General features: G+C 44.6%; 1 protein-coding gene across 4 annotated transcripts in view; it reads right to left on the bottom strand.

Annotated features, from left to right (window-relative positions):
- The window catches only part of mtmr14 (myotubularin related protein 14), a 141,260-nt gene that overhangs the window by 78,280 nt on the left and 45,058 nt on the right, over nucleotides 1-17,922 (bottom strand). For 3 of the 4 annotated variants that reach the window (XR_015845787.1, XM_088308672.1, XM_088308674.1), the window contains 5 exons: nucleotides 17,246-17,316; nucleotides 17,065-17,139; nucleotides 15,539-15,605; nucleotides 13,324-13,409; nucleotides 9,902-9,978 (listed from right to left, as the gene is read on the bottom strand). Coding sequence is in view for 3 of the 4 variants with exons in the window: in XM_088308672.1 (XP_088164798.1) it covers nucleotides 9,902-9,978; nucleotides 13,324-13,409; nucleotides 15,539-15,605; nucleotides 17,065-17,139; nucleotides 17,246-17,316 (376 nt within the window). In the remaining variant the exon portion in view is untranslated. The remainder of the gene's footprint in view (nucleotides 1-9,901; nucleotides 9,979-13,323; nucleotides 13,410-15,538; nucleotides 15,606-17,064; nucleotides 17,140-17,245; nucleotides 17,317-17,922) is intronic. The other variant, XM_088308673.1, reaches the window with a different exon arrangement.

The following is a 17,922-nucleotide window of genomic DNA, read 5'->3' as shown; positions in this document are numbered from 1 at the left end:
GAGCCTGATGACTGCCCTACAGTCCAATCCTCCTCCTCCTACCCTCCCCCCTCCAGGCACATACCGCAGTGGGTCTGACGGAGGCAATCAACGCCCGACCAGAAGCCAACTGGACAATCCAGCCCACTCACAGCTTCAAGATCAGTCACGCGGTTCGTCCGGAAACCTGATACAGGACTTCTCACAAGTCAAAGTTTCACAGCCACCCGCAGATCAAGGATATAGTCCATACTACGCAGCCACACCCCCGCAATGTGCGTCTCGTGCTGACATGTATGGCCAAAGGCATCCCGCCCACTCATTCAGAGCTAGTGACCCCCAGTATGAAGATTCCTACGCTGGCAGAGATTCAGCCTTCCCCCCAGTGCCCTACTCTCATGTTCCACAGAGAGAGACCACATACAGAGGACCAAAGCCCACCATTCCCAGCCTCACATCACCAGACCCCAGAGGGTTCGCACGTATGAAGTTAGCCTTAGAGAATTTATTACCGCCTGATGCCACTGAGAGATACAAGTACCAGATTCTCACTGATCATCTTAAGTGTGAAGAAGCCTCACTGGTGGCTGACTCTTATTGTAATTCCAGGCTACCCTACACAGATACGATGCTGGCTCTCACCAAGATGTATGGACAGCCCCACAAGCTTGCTGTGCAACGGATTGCAGCGCTAATGGATGGTCCAAACATACATAGCGGTGATGCTAAGAGCTTTCGCTTATTCGCTCTCAATGTGCGCTCACTAGTGGGCATGTTAGAACAGCTGGGTCGACAAGGTCAGGTTGAATTAACCTGTGGCTCTCATGTCTCGAGGCTCTTAAGTAAACTCCCTCACGACCTCAATGCCAGCTTTAAAAGATTCATCCATCCACTTAGAGTTTCCATTCCGACCCTTTTCGAATTTGCTGATTGGCTGGAATATGAGTTAGAAGTTCAGGAAGACAGCATTACGCCCCCCAAGAGAGACGAGTCATCCAACAAGAGGCATGATAACAAGCGCGCCACTAAATCTTCAAGTAAGTCTGCTACTATCCTCCTGAGCACTGAGAAAGCTTCGGGATCAAGCTGTGCAGCAGACCCACCTGCCTCTGGACAGTCAGCTGACAAGACAAATACAATGGAAAAGAGAAAGGCCTACTGTCCATATTGTGATAATGACAAGCACTTCCTAAACAGCTGCTCTAATTTTAAGGACTTGACTAGGGAACAAAAGGTGACGTGGATTAAAGTCAATAAGAAGTGCTGGCGTTGTGGACGCAATCATCAAGCGGCAAAGTGCACGCTCAAAGCCCCCTGTAAGGACTGTGGCAGGAAACATCTGCTTGTGCTGCATGACGTGAATGAGAGGGGACAGGAGGAGGAACAAGCACCGCATTCACCGCCAACAGGAAGCTGCCTCGTAAGCACAACCAACAGAGTCCTGTATGCAGACCGCCCAGTCTACAACCGGAAGGTGTTGCTGAAGATCAGCAAAGTCTTCCTGAGGAACGGTGACAAATCCTTGGAGACATATGCAATTTTAGATGATGGCTCTGAGCGGACAATACTGCTCCAGCCTGCTGCCAAACAGTTGTGCCTTCAAGGAAGAAAGGAGGTGATGGCTCTCCGTACAATCCGATCAGGACTGGATCAGCTCCATGGAGCGTCAGTTTCGTTCACAATTTCGCCAGCTGACAGCCCTGACAAGATATATAGTATCCCGAATGCCTTCACAGCCGCTCAACTGAGTCTAGCAAAGCATTCTCATCCAGTTGCCGCACTTAAGCAGAAGTATAAACATCTGTCAGGTTTGCCTCTTCTGTCACTGAACAGGGTCCAGCCGATGCTGCTGATTGGTGCTGACAACACGCACCTCATCACACCAATAGAGCCAGTCAGATCAGGACCACCTGGTGGGCCAGCAGCCGTAAAGACACGCCTTGGATGGACTCTACAAGGGCCAGCCCAAGCCATTAAGTCAAGCCCGAATGTAAGTCACTGCCTTTTTACGTCCACCCCTTCATCCACAGAGCTCTTCTCATGCGTTGAGAAGTTATGGCAGATGGAGGTGTTTCCCTACCGCAGCGAGAAGCTAGCAGTTCGGTCAAGACAGGACCAGGAGGCAGTTAAATTACTTCAAGAACAAACGGTGAGGGTCGATATCAATGGCACTAAGCGTTATGCCACACCCCTTCTTCGAGTTAAGAACATGCCTCTCCTCAAAGCCAGCCCTGTGGCAGTATTGCCACTCCTGAGAGGCATAGAGAAGCGCTTAGCCACTTACCCAGAACAAGCCGCTATCTACAAAGAGGAGATAAAGAAGCTTGTAGATGCTGGCTATGTCGTGAAGTTGACAGACTACGAAGTAGAGCACAGCCCAGAAGCGTGGTATATACCGCACCATAAGGTCCAACATAATGGGAAGAATCGGGTGGTGTACAACTGCTCATTCCATTACCAAGGTTACAACCTTAACCAACTCCTGCTACCAGGTCCCACTCTCGGTCCCTCCTTGCTAGCTGTTCTTTTACGCTTCAGGGAGCATGCCGTTGCCTTCAGCAGTGATATCCGGAGCATGTTTCATCAGGTAATGCTCCTGCCAGCAGATCGACCACTGCTGCGATTTTTATGGAGAGACATGCAGCGGGACCGCCCACCTGATGTGTATGAGTGGCAGGTGCTCCCATTTGGAACCACCTGCAGCCCCTGCTGTGCAACATTTGCGCTGCAGAAACATGTCACTGACCACAGCCAACCGGAAGAGGACGTACGTGATGTCATCCACAAGTCCTTCTATGTGGACAACTGTCTCCTAAGTCTCCCTTGTCCAATAGCAGCCAAGACTCTTGTAGACAAACTGCGCTATCTCTCCTTAGTCTCCCTTGTCCAATAGCAGCCAAGACTCTTGTAGACAAACTGCGCTATCTTCTGGCTGAGGGTGGATTCGAGTTGAGGCAATGGGCAAGCAACTATCCCAGTGTCATCGAGCATCTTGCACCAGACATGAGGTCATCCAGTTGTGAGCTGTGGTTCAGCCAAGGTCAAGTCGACCCCCAGGAGCCCGCACTTGGACTCCAATGGAACTGTAAGTCTGACTCTCTCACATACAAACACAGAAACATTGACTGCACAGTGACTACAATGAGAAACATCTATCGAGTTTTAGCCAGCCAATATGATCCCCTTGGCTACATTGTGCCTTATACCACTCGAGCTAAAGTCATTGTGCGCCACCTGTGGGAGAAGAATAGGGAATGGGATGATCCACACCTTCCACAAGAGCTACTGGAGAGGTGGCATGAATGGGAAGCAGAATTAGTCCACTTGCCTGAGATAGCCCTGCCTAGGTGCTACACTAGCCCCAGTCTGGATCAACCTAACTGTACAAGAGACATTCATGTATTTTGTGATGCCTCTGAGCTGGCATATGGATCAGTGGCTTATCTGAGGACAGAGAATGCAGAGGGGGAAATTGAAATTGCATTTCTTGCAGCCCGATCACGTGTTGCACCCAAAAGGCAACAATCTGTGCCACGACTAGAGTTGTGTGCCGCCCTGACAGGTGCCCAGCTCTACAAAGTTATTAGTACTGAGTTAACCCTGCCCATACGCAGTTGCACCCTATGGTCAGACTCCGCTACTGTCTTAACCTGGTTGAACTCAGACTCGTGCAGATACAAGGTCTTCGTGGGTACACGTGTGGCGGACATACAGGAACTGACAGAAGCAGGTGCATGGAGATGCGTGCCCTCACAAGACAACCCGGCAGATGACATAACCCATGGCCTCACCCTCCAAGACATCAGCCGAGGCAGTAGATGGACCCATGGCCCTACGCTGCTAAAACAGACCCCTCGTGACTGGCCCAACCTACCTCCTCCACCTCACCACGTCCCCGAAGGTGAGCTGAAACATCATCTCGTGCTAACTCTGTCCAGTTCTAGTCTTCCAGATCCTCTTCAATACGAGACATGGGACAGTTTCATTGAGGCCACTGCCCGTCAGTTGCATGGGGCGGCCGACTCCAAGAAGGCCCTCACGGCTGATTCCTACGCTGCTGCTGAGCTGGAAGCCTTGCAACAATCTCAAAGAGAGTCATTCCCTGAGGATGTCACCCAGTTAAAGGTCAACAAACCCATTGCTAAATCAAGTCGACTTATCTCACTTGCACCTGAGTTTGATAAACAAACAGGTCTTATCAGAGTAGGAGGCCGTCTTCGCCATCTCCCCCTCCTGACAGCGGATGAAGTGCACCCCATTGTTCTGGACCCTAAACATGCTCTGACCAGACTCATCATACAGGATTATGATGTAAAGCTACAGCATCCCGGGCCAGAACGAGTGTTTGCTGAAATCAGGAGGAAGTACTGGGTGCTACGTGGACACGAAGCCGTACGCCGGCATCAGAGATCCTGTGTGAAGTGCAAGAAGTGGAAAGGACAACCAAATCCTCCACGGATGGCGGACCTCCCTCCGGCCAGACTGCGTCTCTTCAAACCTGCATTCTATTCCACCGGCGTAGATTGTTTTGGGCCATACATAATCAAGATTGGACGCAGGAACGAAAAGAGATGCGTTCCTGATGGCCCTGAGACGCTTTATAGCCAGACGAGGGAAACCCCAAGAGATTCTCTGTGACCAGGGAACAAACTTCAGAGGAGGCGAACGAGAACTACAGGAAGCATTTCAAGAGCTTCATCCTGAGCTCCAGCAACAGCTTGCTGGCCAACAAATCAGGTTTGCCTTTAACCCTCCTGGTTCCCCACACTTTGGCGGATGCTGGGAGCGGGAAATTCGCTCATTGAAGACTGCCCTTCAAGTCACCATCGGAGCCCAGATCGTTACAGATGAGGTATTACGCACAGTACTAGTTGAGATTGAGGGGATGCTCAATTCAAAACCTCTGGGCTACACGTCATCTGAGATTGCGGACCCTGACCCCATTACCCCCAATTGTCTCCTCATGGGGCGGCGGGATGCCTCGCTGCCACAAGTCGTCTATGAGGACTCCGAGATACTTGGCCAAAGAAGATGGCGGCACAGTCAGGTGCTAGCAGACCATTTCTGGCAGCACTTCCTGCGACACTATCTGCCAGGACTTCAAGCCCGCCACAAGTGGCAAAATGAATCAGCTAATCTGCAAGTGGGAGATGTAGTTATGATTGTGGACAAGCAGCTGCCACAGGCATTCTGGCCTGTAGGGAAAGTCTCTCAGGTCTTTCCTGGACCAGACACTCGAATCAGATCAGCCGAAGTGACTGTGAAGGGAAGAACTTACGTCCGACCTGTGGCAAGACTCATCAGCCTACCTGCTCTGCCGAAGGACGATTAATCACCCTTTGTATGACCTTTTCTGTTGTTCATATTCACAGGTGAATATGGGGGCGGCTGTAGAAAAGGCTGCTCAGAGACTGTGACACCGGCTCCTTTAAGAGGGCGGAGTTTAGTGCTCCAACTCACGTGTGTGGGCGTGCGTGCGTGTATATAAGAAGGAGGAAGAGGGGAGAATCGTGTCAGTCTGTCTATCGAGCTAAGTTTGAGTTGTAGTCCACATTTATCCTGCTTTGAGTTGTGCGTGAGACAAGTAAGTTACAGCATTAATACCACTGTTTGTTTGTCTGTACAATCCACGTTTCACTGCTAATTAGTAACATGCAATGTTCAATGTTTATTATTTCCTTTAGAACCACACGAATAGAGCGTTTTGAAGCGTCAAGAAATGTGTGCTTTGACTGCAACTTTATTAAAAGACCTGAACCACAAGACCATCTCCTCATTATTGGAGTTCTAACCGGACTCTCAACAGCGATTTGCATACTCCTTCCAGCACTAGTCAGTTACATATTTTACAACTGGACTATTTAAGCTTTCCATACCAACAACGCAGTGTCGGGTCATTGCCGCACTTTACGGACTTCCACGACCACATTTGTTCCTGTCAAGTTCATGCTCTTGTTCACGTCCTCGTCCTCGTTCCCGTTACGTCCCTCAGCGTTTTGCCCCGGCTTCTGTTCCTCGTCCTCCTTTTCTGTTAAGTCACGTTTTGGTTGCCCTTGTCACCTAGCACCCTGCCACGTTGTTTGTCCTTGTTTGTTCATTTAATAAATTCCCTTAACGTTACCCACCTCCCTGCCTCCTCGCCTTTTGGGTCCACCTGTATGTGTGTGTGTGGGGGGGGTGTGTGTGCGTGTGTGTATATGGTCCTCTGGGGCACATATCCTGCACATTTTCCATCTCTCCCTATTGCAACACAAGATTCAAATGACCAGGATCGTGATGAGGCTCCTGAAGAGGTTGCTGATGAGCTGATCATTGGAATCAGGTGCATCGCAGCAGGGAGAGATGGAAAACATAGCCCCAATAAAACACTGTATAGCAGGGGTCTTCAATCCTGTTTCTCGAGGGCCAGTGTTCTGCCTGTTTTCCATCTTTCCCACTCTTGCACACAACTGATTCAAGGACAACGGCCCTCGAGGAACAGGATTGTGAGGACCCCTGCTACAAAGGCACAAATCAAAGTGCAGATTAAAAACAAATCAGCAATTTTACAATTTCTTAACACACAGGGAACAGTCCTGGCTATTGTATACTTATCTTCTTGTATAATAACGAAAACATGGGCAACAACAGCATGTCTGAGTATATGTGAAGCTCTCTACAGATTGCTTTCGGTGAACAGTTGCATTTCTTTTGGATGGGCGTGAAATCCCCATTTTGTAATGAGTCGAAAGAAACCTTTTACGCCATCCCCACCATCCCACTGCCCCCAAATATTACAGCCAACAACGACACAGACACAAGGCACGACAAATGGCAAATAGCGCTTTTTTTTTTCGTGAGGCTAGCCTTACAATATGTCCACTGGCAATACATTGTGGGAGATTCATAAAGGGCCGTACTGCTCTATGCCCCATGGTTGTAAAACGACTGTTTAGATTAATCTTGTGGCGCATGTAAACGGCAGATCAGAATAGACCAATTTTGAAAAAGGAGAGGAACAAAGCATTCTTAGGGCAAAAAGGGTTAGATATATAGTAAAAAAGATGGGAAGTTGAAAAGAAAGGAAAATAAGCAATTAGTAAATCCATCCATCCATTTTCATTAGTAGCGTGTTGGAGCCTATCCCAGCTGTCTTTGGGCAGTAGGCGGGGTACAACGTGGACGAGTTGCTAGTGTGGCAAAATAGACCCTATAACAAGGGGCGTTGTGCCTGTGACCATTAAGCGCCCGCCTATAAATAGCCCTCGGCGGCACCCATCTGCCTCTTGCTTCCTCTTCCTCCTTCACGGAGCTGGCAGACTTGACGTGCGCTGACGTGGCGTCTTGGAGCAGGGTGTGGTGTCACCTGAAGCGTGGTGTGTGTGACTCAAGACGGGACTGTTCCCTCGCGTCTGTCTGCGCGTGGCGCGCTTCAACAGCTGTCAAGTGCAGCGCAGGGTAGCAGGTTATCCTTCCAGCCAACCCTTGCGACTTGAGTTTCCATCCTCCGTGTTGGTGCCACACAACACTGTTCTGGGCCACACTGCTGTCTTGGCTCTCCCTTTTAAAGATTATTTTAGCACAATTTTAACGGACTCATGGCATGCTGTTTGCCGGGTCGCCGTAAGGTGCAATTAGGCAGATCGCCGTCCATGCTGGCCCAAACAAAGCCACTGGATTGTTTTATACATGTTATTTTGTTGTGTGCATTTTTTTTTTGCTTGACTTGTTGTGGTGTGGGTTTTATGCTTTTATTTTGTTCTTTTTTTGTTTGACAGGCGGTGAGGGTCCCGGTGCAGCAGCGGTCCCCTGGTGTTGGTCCTTTTGCTCACTTATTTTGTTTTGTAGTTCACGGGCGCTGTGTAGGTTTGTATCCCCCACTTTTTGTTGACCGCTTTTGTGGTAAGCCCCAAGTCCTGTCCTTAGTTAGTTTTTAATAATTTGTGTTTTAATAAAAATATTTTGTCATCACTTCTGTCCTGTGGGTATTTGAACCACGTGCCTTTAATTTTAGTTATTTCATACTCCTGGGGTGTAAGTCCCCAGGTGGTGTTGTTTGCTCGTTTTTGTTTAAAACATCACTTTGCCACACTAGCCAATTGCAGGGCACACAAACAACCATCCGTGCTCACACTCCTTGGGACAATTTAGATCATTCAATCAAGCTAGCATCTATGACTTTGGAATGTGGGACGAAACAAGAGTACCTGGAGAAAACCCACACAGGCATGGGGAGAACATGCAAACTCCACACAAGAAGGCCGAAGCCGGAATTGAACCCTGCAACTCTGCACTGTGAGGCCATCGTGTCAGTCGACAACCGTGTAGCCGGAATTAGGAAATCTAATATTAAAAAACCGTAACAGTGAAACTGAGAGGAATGGAGAAGAGGAAGCTGTGGTGACACAACTCAGGATTGATAATATGGGACTGAATTATAAAATGTATGAACTTGGGAAAATGGATTCTAATATGTGTGAGAGGTGTGTGGTGTTCCAGAAAATGTGGAACATGTTATGCATGGGGGTAAGTTCACATGGGGGGGAAGAGAAAGTAAGAGAGAGAGTCTGAAATGTGGTGTGTAAGAGCAGCGCAGTGTGAGTGGACGAATGCTATTGAGCTTGGGGTTGAGGGAGAGGGACAAACTCAACTGAAGCCTATATTATGAAAGTGGGGACATGAGTGCTACACAGTCATACAGTAGGTGGCGACACGCACCTGAAAGTGGAATTCCGTCATTAATTAAAAGAAGATGACGCATTTTTAGTTTTTAAACAAAGATGACAGAATCAGGTTATGTGCAAATTGTTGGCGCAGAAAGAATGGCGGGGTTCATATGTATAAAAGAAAGGACTGCGAAAATTAGTTAAAAAAAATACTTACCCAGATGGAAAGCAACTTTACAATGCTCATGTGTTTACAAAGTTTCCCAAAATTGATCTTTATTTAGTCGAGAAACCTAGTGTTGCCCTGAGCCATTGCATAGATTCGCCAAGCCACTTTAATTGGGCACGTGCCCCAGGAACAATGAGCTGTGTGGACTGGCTGGAGTGGGGAAAAAATGAATAAAAGTGCTGTGCAGTTGTCAAAATGTTACAGCAACAACCCGCAGTGTTTCCCTCCATTCATTAATTTTCAACCTGCTCACGATAGACCATAGCCAGCCACTTTCTTACCCCTTCTCGGCTGGTTGTGTACAGACTGGCGCTGGCAGGTGGGTCAAACCTCCTACACACTGGTGTATACTGTATAACATGGACGGTGTTTTTTTTTTTTTGGCCGCGTCACAATGCAGCGCTGCAGTTAGGGGTCGCTTTGGGAGGGTCAATTTTGAGTCCCGATTTCCATGACAATGCTAGGTGTTGAGCCTTGGTGAAGAATTTACATATCTTGGTGACTTATTAAAGAAAATAGACAAGACATTTCAGAAATTGCACATAAGATGCTCATTTCCTCATTCTCTTTTAAGTCAGCCATGGAAAGTCTAATAGTTTTGTGATGTTTTCAGATGTTGAAGAGGGCCTAAGTTGAAGTTGTCCACATATATTTTGGGGCTGGTTGGTCCAGTTATTTTGACATTATTAACGACGTATTTTCAAATTTTCATGGGTCCCTCCCATGGCTCCTGCCAAGACATGGAGGGAGAGGAAGGGGGCATGGCCATATATCTCAATACCAGGAGGCATTTTTTTAACTCCTTACTTTCGTATTGATTTCTCAAAAAAAAAAAAAAAATTAAATAAATAACATTGAAAATGGAAGCTAATATAATTTTCCTGATAACAAAATGTAAATTGAGCTTGTGGTTGAAAATGGACAATCCTGGCTGGATGATCCCTTTAAGTCAGGGACATGAGGTTTGATCAAACACAGAAATTTGCCCATGCTATTTTATATTTTACATGACCACTGTATGCAGATAATAGTCATTAGTATTTATTACCCAAACAGGAACCAGTCATAAGCAATGGTCAGATATAAGATCTCAGCCGCTTCCAGACTGCTGTGTACCGCACCATCCTGCAAAAAATACAATCATCAGTGATGACGCAACTCCAAACCTTTTTACCAACAGTTTATTTTACTCTATATTCAGAAATTGTAAGCTTCCATTACAGTGTTTGTTGAAGAAGTGTTTGAAATGGAACATCCATCCATCCATTATCTGAACCCCTTCTCCTCATTAGGGTCGCGGGCGTGCTGGAGCCTATCCCAGCAGACATCGGGCACACATAAACGAACAACCATTATCAAAGTAAATCAGTGCTTGAGCTAATACCAGTGATGACACTGTTCAAAGGGCATAACAAGCTAGATGGTTGGGTGTTTTAACATTGGGACTATATTTCCTCCAGTCTAAATCCACAGATGGGTTTGTAAACTTTGTTTTCCCTATTGGTAAAAAACAAGCTAAGTAAAATGTGTCAGACCAAATAACTAAATTTAGGCGAGACAAGCAGCTGTGTAGTCATGTTGATGGAGGCATTGTGTGCATGTGCGCATGTTCTCTGCTATGAAAAGGCCCACAAAATAAAGAAATATATAAATAAATGAATAAATAAAAAAAGAGAGACTATGAACGTGTTCCTGGATGGTGGGAAGAGAGCAGTATGGACTGTCCAATCTCCAATAAGAACAAATTTGTTTATTGACACCATGTTTGCTAATGAGCTACATCCCTTGCAGTTAGCAAACGTAGCATTAGTTGAAATGCTACATATATACTGTATTTTCCAGTATTTTCTCCCGATTGTCCGTTCCTTTTTTTTGCCATTTTGATTGTGAGTGCGCGCCACGTCCATTCTCTCGTCAGAAGTAGGAGGGCACTGTCTTAATGTCTTCCTATTGGTCAACGCCAAAGAACCAATTGAAGGACAATATAGGACATGTCACACTAAGCGGCAAGACATAGAACATTTCTGACATGCCAGACTTTCGCCGTGAAGCGTCCCAGACGTCAAATGACCAATTATTGATGATGTCACACTACACGGGCTATGTTGAGTCAAGACAACTTCAAATAAGATTCGAGACACTTTATTTGTCTGCGACATATCAGGTACCAAAGACCCCCTATTCGAAGGAGCTCAACAACTTCAGACCAGTGGCGCTGACATCTCATCTGATGAAGACCCTGGAGGGACTGGTCCTCGTCCGTCTGCGGCCCCTGGTGAGCTCATCAATGGACCCACTCCAGTTCGCATACACTTGTATCTGTTGTGGGATCTAAGTGTGTATATACTAGGGCCGCACGATGTGCGGTTTGAACTTCACGATTGCAATGTGCGCATGCATGATTGTCACATTGTAGGACATGTAATGTTTTTGTCTTTTTTTTATTCTTAGAGCACGCAAAATTTGTTTAGCTTCATAGAAACAGCAAGCTACTGTATGCTCTACAAAGCCTGTCTCAATCACCCCTTCCCCCCTGCCAGTCACTGGCCACTTCCCCACCCCCTCCACTCTCTGAAAACACCAACAGGCGACATGGAAGAGACGACGGCGGCAGTAGATAGTCCCCAAAAGGAAGTCAAAATCCGAAATATGGAATTATTTCGGCCATAAAAAGGAATAAACAACACAAAAAAACCCTCTGCCGACAATGCCTCGCCGTTGTTGATGCAACACAAGGTAATACAACAAACCTGTCCGACCATTTGAATGCTATTACGAGTCCCTTTATAACCAGTTCAGACTCATTAGTGCAGTGATTCTCAAATAGTAGGAGGGTGCACGGTGCGATGCTAAGGGGGGCGCGTGGGACCCTGGGGAACATGCTTTTTTCCCGCCGTAGTACGGCTGAACGATGCTTCATTTTGGGACCGAAAAAGGCGATCTCAGACAAAGCGAGTTTGAGCTCGACAAAGCTGTTTGTGCCCCTAGTTCACACAGTACTGATTAAAAAAAAGCGTCGCCCTGTCACGCAGTACCGATTAAAAAAAAGTGTCGCCCAGTCGCTCGTTGTCCCGGAAGTGATTTCTTTCGCCGCTATTAAATGCTCTGCACAAAGTTATCTTGCGCCGCAGCAGAACGGTCTTTATTTGAACTATATTTAACTCAGCGCACAGCAACAGCAACAAGCGACGTGATGGCAAATAAACGACTCCGCAAACAAGTAGCGTGCTAAATGAGGAGGCGAGCAAGGAGGCGCTAAACGTGCTAAGCGCTAAAATGAATTGCTTCGATGTATGCTCGACTTTTAACATAAGTCTGACTCGAACCACGTTTGAGCGGAGAGCCAGCAGCTATGAACATAAATGTTGTATTGCAACAATTACATATCTAAACATAAATTAATACGACGGCTACCTTAGCAACTTAGCAGACGCTCTCAGGCTGGAACACGGAAATGGCTGACGTCATCGCAACGTATTGTAAACCTTAAAAAAAAACGTAAAGTAAACATTAAAACTGTTGCTTATGTTATTTATATAGAATTTTTGTTTAAAATCCCCCTGGCTCTTTTCTATATTGTGTACGTATTGTTTGGTTTGTTCATGTTCATAAAGTTAAAAAAAACAAAACAAAAATGTATAGTAAATATTTATCATCTCATCAATATTTGCACAACAGTACTGAGTTTCGAGATCCTCACAATAATCGTTCTCAAAATTATATTTTTTTATCAATTTTGCTTTGTGAAGGGATATTTTATTGACAATCTAACATCAATATACAAAGAACATGTACATTAGTACGAAATGTAAAAAAATTGGTGATAGGGGGGCGCAAATAGTTTTCTTCTTGGTTGGGGGGCATGACAGGAAACAATTGAGAAGCACTGCATTAGTGGGACCCGATGTAAAACCATCTACTCAAAAAACAATGACAGACACCTTTATTATAACACCTTATGATAAGAAGTCCAAACAGCATCACAAATCACGAATGCAATAACTTCACGGGGCGAAAGCGAAAGTGAAAGCAACTCTACGGCGTCATGAAAGAGAGGTTTAAAAAAATGATCCGCACGCTAGACAAAAGGTGTAAAATGCCGTGGCGCACGTATTTCTATAAAGTGGCCATCCCAGAGCTGAATAATAAACAAAGCAAAGTCCCAAACAGAGCTATTTGAGTCATTGGTGAATTTTTTTGTAGTTTCAATATCGCAAGGAACATTGCAGCCTCCCCAAATATTTCCAATATTGTGCAGCCCTAGTATATACATGGGGACATGATGGAGCCTATCCCAGCTGCACATATATTTAAAGAATTTTCAGTAACATAAGTGAAATGACTCTGCTAAAACTTGACCAACTGAGCTGCGACAAAAGGATAAAACAAGCTACCATTTAAAAATTATGCGAGTGGGAAAGTACCATTTGTGGGGCAGAGTCAAATAGATGGTGTAAAGTATCAACTTACTGCCCAAAGAGACAGCCTGAGGAGAGAAACAAACAAGGGTGTTCGGTCCCAGCCCGATATGCAGTGCACAAGAAGGCCACTCTTATCTGCAAACAAGAGCATGTTAAATTTAAATAGATTGTTGAGGAAAATTCAAGTTAAAGCACATTTATTTCCATGTCATCATTATCCATCCATCCATTATCTGTCCCGCTTCTCCTCACGATTGAGCCTATCCCAGCCGTAGGCGGGGGACACCCTGAATTGGTTGCCAGCCAATCGCAGGGCACACATAGTCAAACAACCATTTGCGCTCACACTCCTACCTAGGGGCAATTTAGAGAGTCCAGTCAACCTGCCACGCATGTTTTTGTAATGTGGGAGGAAACCGGAGTACCTGGAGGAAACCCACGCAGGCACGGGGAGAACATGCAAACTCCACACAGGAAAGCCGGAGCGGGAATCGAACCCACGACCTCCGTATTGTGAGGCCAGTCGGGCCACACGTTCTTTTTTTTTTTTTACCATATTCTGGTACATTGCCATGAACAGAAGCTGCTGCCCTCATTCAATCCCCTAGCTCTACAACTGGTCGTTTTGGTAATAATAATATTGTACTCTGCACTGGTTCTGAAGTTCAATGACTGTGTTATGACCACCTATGTTAGGACTTTATTTTTTTTAATCCGAAACAATACTGCAAATGTGTATGCTAATAGAAGTAAGACTCAGAAATTTGTGAAATATTTATTGAGACCAGAGTCTCATTGAACAAACTACTAAAGCAGTGAAAGCCAGAGAGAGCCAAGGAAAATTAATAATGTTTTGACATTGTGCCCTGCGGTCAAATACCATTTTGAAAAAGACAAGATCAAATTCTACCAAACGGCAACTGATGCTAAGCCAAAGGGACAATTTCTATTTAGAGCCACGTTTGTCCTGTCTTGTCCATCAGGAGCACATAACTCCAATTCTGGCAACTCCAGATTTTAGACTTGATTTTAAGATTCTAATATTTGTCTTTAAATCTGTAAATAGTCTCCGTCCATCTTACCTATCTAAGCTCCTTCACCTCTATGTACCTGCCCGGTGCCTCAGGTCAACACACCAGACCAGTGGAAGGAAGAAGCGGAGCCTCAGCGGGATCAAGCTTATTTCTGTTACCGGTTCCTCTCTTTGGAATGGCCTTCCGTTAAACGTTGGGCAAGCACCCTTGCTTTAAAACTCATTGCAAAATAATTTTTTTTTCTTTGCCTTAAGACTCAGAATTAGACTTGGTTTGGTTCGCTAAAATGTACAGGGAGCTAAAGCAATGCCACAGTAGGGGTTACATGTTCCCTCTTCCGAGTACCAGTCAAGAGGTGAGCAGTAGTATTTTAAACTAAGATGCTTGATGGGGGATTGTCTGACTCCAAAATAATACAATGTAACTATATAAATAAAGTTGTAATCTATTGCACAGTACTCCAGTCAACATGTGACCAAGGCATGAATTACTGTTTCAAAGTACTGTTCAGAGAAGGAGAAGGCGTTACCTTTGTCAGCTTTCTAAAATGAAAAAAGATGGATTTAACGACAGCACTAATTTGCGGGTCCAAATGCAAATCACTGTCCAGTTTAAGGCCCAAGTTTGAGACTGTTGGCTTTAGATAATGCACCCGGGGGACCAATAATGTGAAAATAAAAATAGAAATAAAAAATAGACGTAAGTTTTTCAAAGGACAGCAGCGATAAGTAAACCTTTGCACTGCGCATGCATACACACTATCGCGAACATTCACAATGCCAAAAAACAGTACAAATACTATATGCAGTAATTATACAAGTATAAATAAAGTATAAATCATTGTTTCATATTTCACGCCCTTTGCAAACAGACCAGGTGACTATGTAGCTCTTTGAGAGGAAATCTGGCACACAAGAAGTTTGTCTCAGTCAGACCATAACTTTATGGGGTGCCCTCTCATAGCAGTGACCGGGAATAGGCTTGAAAAAAACTCTCTGAAGAATGCTCATCAAAAAGATAAGCAGATAAGAACAGCTCAGGAAGCCATGGAACAATATACGATTCATAAACTTGCCCACATGCGGAGGCACACAAAGTATACTCTGAAAACCAATAAATACGGTTGCCTAAGAATACACATAGTATGAACCATTGTGGGGGAACACAGTAAAATTTTCATTAGAAGACCTTGGTCGAGCTGTTTCTCATGAAAACAATTAAACTCCCTACCATCACTGTTAATGATATGCAGAAGTAGCTTCAGGTAGTTCTGCGTCTGTTCCACTAGGTCCCATGACTGAAAACACATAAGGGGACAACACGCAAAACAGATTTTGTATTAAGGGTCTACAATTAGTTGGAGGGAGGGAGGTCAAATAGAGGTTTAGCACGACTGCATGACAGATTTATCGGCGGGTTGATTATAGCGCATCACCGATAAATCGACAATGGTCAATATGTAACCAATAGGTTAATTTTTTGATGCGCTGTGATTTTGACGCGCTGCTGCTGTGTCTTGCGCAATGCGGTGCGGCCCCTCCACCTCACATACACACAAAGACGACGTGCAGCACATTTCGCCGAGACAAACAGCTTGAGAACTGCATTGTTTAACCCAAGTTTTAGAGCGCATACTACAGTGCACCCACGCAATTTAAGGGGGATAAAGGGATAGTGAATTGGGAAATTCTCCAAATAACCTCAATTGCATTGAAAATAAGAAAAAAAAAAATGAAGAAATAAATTTAAACCCCTAAATTCTTGAACCCACCAATCTGTGTTTTCCATGAAAAACAGTAGGCTTCCCTCTCGCTCGAAGAATAAAATATTAAATAAAATTTGAAAAAAAATATTTCATAAAAAATGTGGCACTAGGCAAATCCAAGAATGTGGGGGTCCACTGTACTATGTGGTCCACTATTGCAAAAATTGTGACCGCCTTCATTGTTTAAGGAGCCTAACAGCTGATGTAAAGCCAGCCATCCATACGCACACCTGTCGAATAGGTGCTTGTGCATACAATGGCGCGATTTGCCTCAAAACTATCAATTTAGGGGGTTGCCCTTATCTTCCAATTTTTCTTATGTACTCTAAAGTTAATAAAAAAGTCTCAAAATGATTGTAGGCCCAAGTAAGCCAAGGACTTGCATACAGAGGAGGGCTTCCCCCCCCGCTTCCCCCCATCTATCAGCATACTATAGCAACACCGAAGGGAAATGTGGAGCTGCATCTTGGCACTGTTGATAAAAACATTAACTCCTAGTTAGTCATTATTTGTAAGTGTGCTTGTGGCTCACTATCAGCATTAATGACCAGACGGTGCATCCCTGGCTGATTCCATTTAGTCCAAGTCATCAGCACCAGGACAGCAGGAGAAAAATGTGCAAAAAAAAACCAAAACAGTTATGCACTGCTGATTTAAGTCTAATAACATATTGTACATTGTTTGGAGTCAACCTTTTCCCCCCACTTTCGACTGTATTCTTTAGCATTTACGTTTGTTTTGCAAATACTAGGTGGCAGATGGAGCTTTCGATAGCGAGTAATATTTCTTACATTTTGTAAAATATAGTGAACTGTTTCTTTGTCGTGAATCATATTTTGGGTATGATATTAGGGTTTATGTACCATATATATTGTCTGCATATCAATGGTCTAATTTCATTTATCTGTATTATTATTATTTTTTTGCCCCAAACAAACAATAATGGTTAGGCTCCATGTTAGACGACTGTTTGCTCATATAGGTTAAGTACCTGGTACTGATTCCAGTCAATGTTCAGGTTCTTGGTAAAGCACGCAGGGATTGTCAAGGGAGCATCCACATGGTCCTGTCGGTAAATATTAAGGATGACAAGTTGGTCTAAAATATATTCCTAATATCACAAAGCTAACTACAATCATAACTTATTCATATGAATTACTAATAATAAGTACCTGATTCCAATTGAACACAAGTCCCTCAGCCGTGTAGTCTCTCTCTTTGTAGTCCTTAAAAAACTCACATCCTTCCGCAAAAAAAGTGAGTGATTTAGCAGGATTTACTCTTCATTATTCATGTGACATACTGTCATTCAGACTTGATGCATCCTTGTGATAGTGCTCAGTGCGGCATCATGAGAGAAAAAAAAACAGTAAACAATCAAAGATCAGAATCAGGCCGCTTCCAAACAAAGTAAAACTACATCAACATTGAGAAAGTTAAATAATTGTCAACAATGGCTTGTGGAGTAATTTAGGGGTATTGAATGCTGAGGGGTAAGAGCCAGTCCAAGACAACGAAAATGTATTGTATTGAGTGTTTAATACTTGTATTATTAGGGCCCGAACAGCGACCGTTACAAGGTCTCTATTGTTTTCGTAGAAATTCTTATACAGACCCAAGCAATGACAGTTGCAAGGTCCTTATTGTTTTTGTAGAAATTGGTATTTAGGCCCGAGAATTGACTGCTGTGAGGTCCCTATTATTTTCGTAGTAATTCTTCTTATTAATAGTTACGGCCCAAGCAGCTACGTGAACGCAAACTCACCAAACTTTGCACAAACATCAGGCCTGATGAAAAATGTATATTTTGTTGTTCTGATACACAAATATCAAAAAAAAAAAAAAGGAA

The sequence above is a fragment of the Idiotropiscis lumnitzeri genome, chromosome 11, assembly GCF_059441095.1.
Source record: "Idiotropiscis lumnitzeri isolate Australia: NSW breed Sydney's pygmy pipehorse chromosome 11, RoL_Ilum_1.0, whole genome shotgun sequence".
In the NCBI taxonomy this organism is placed as follows: Eukaryota; Metazoa; Chordata; class Actinopteri; order Syngnathiformes; family Syngnathidae; genus Idiotropiscis; species Idiotropiscis lumnitzeri.
The sequence above is the reverse complement of the archived record's forward strand: the minus strand, read 5'-3'. Positions and strand labels throughout refer to the sequence as shown.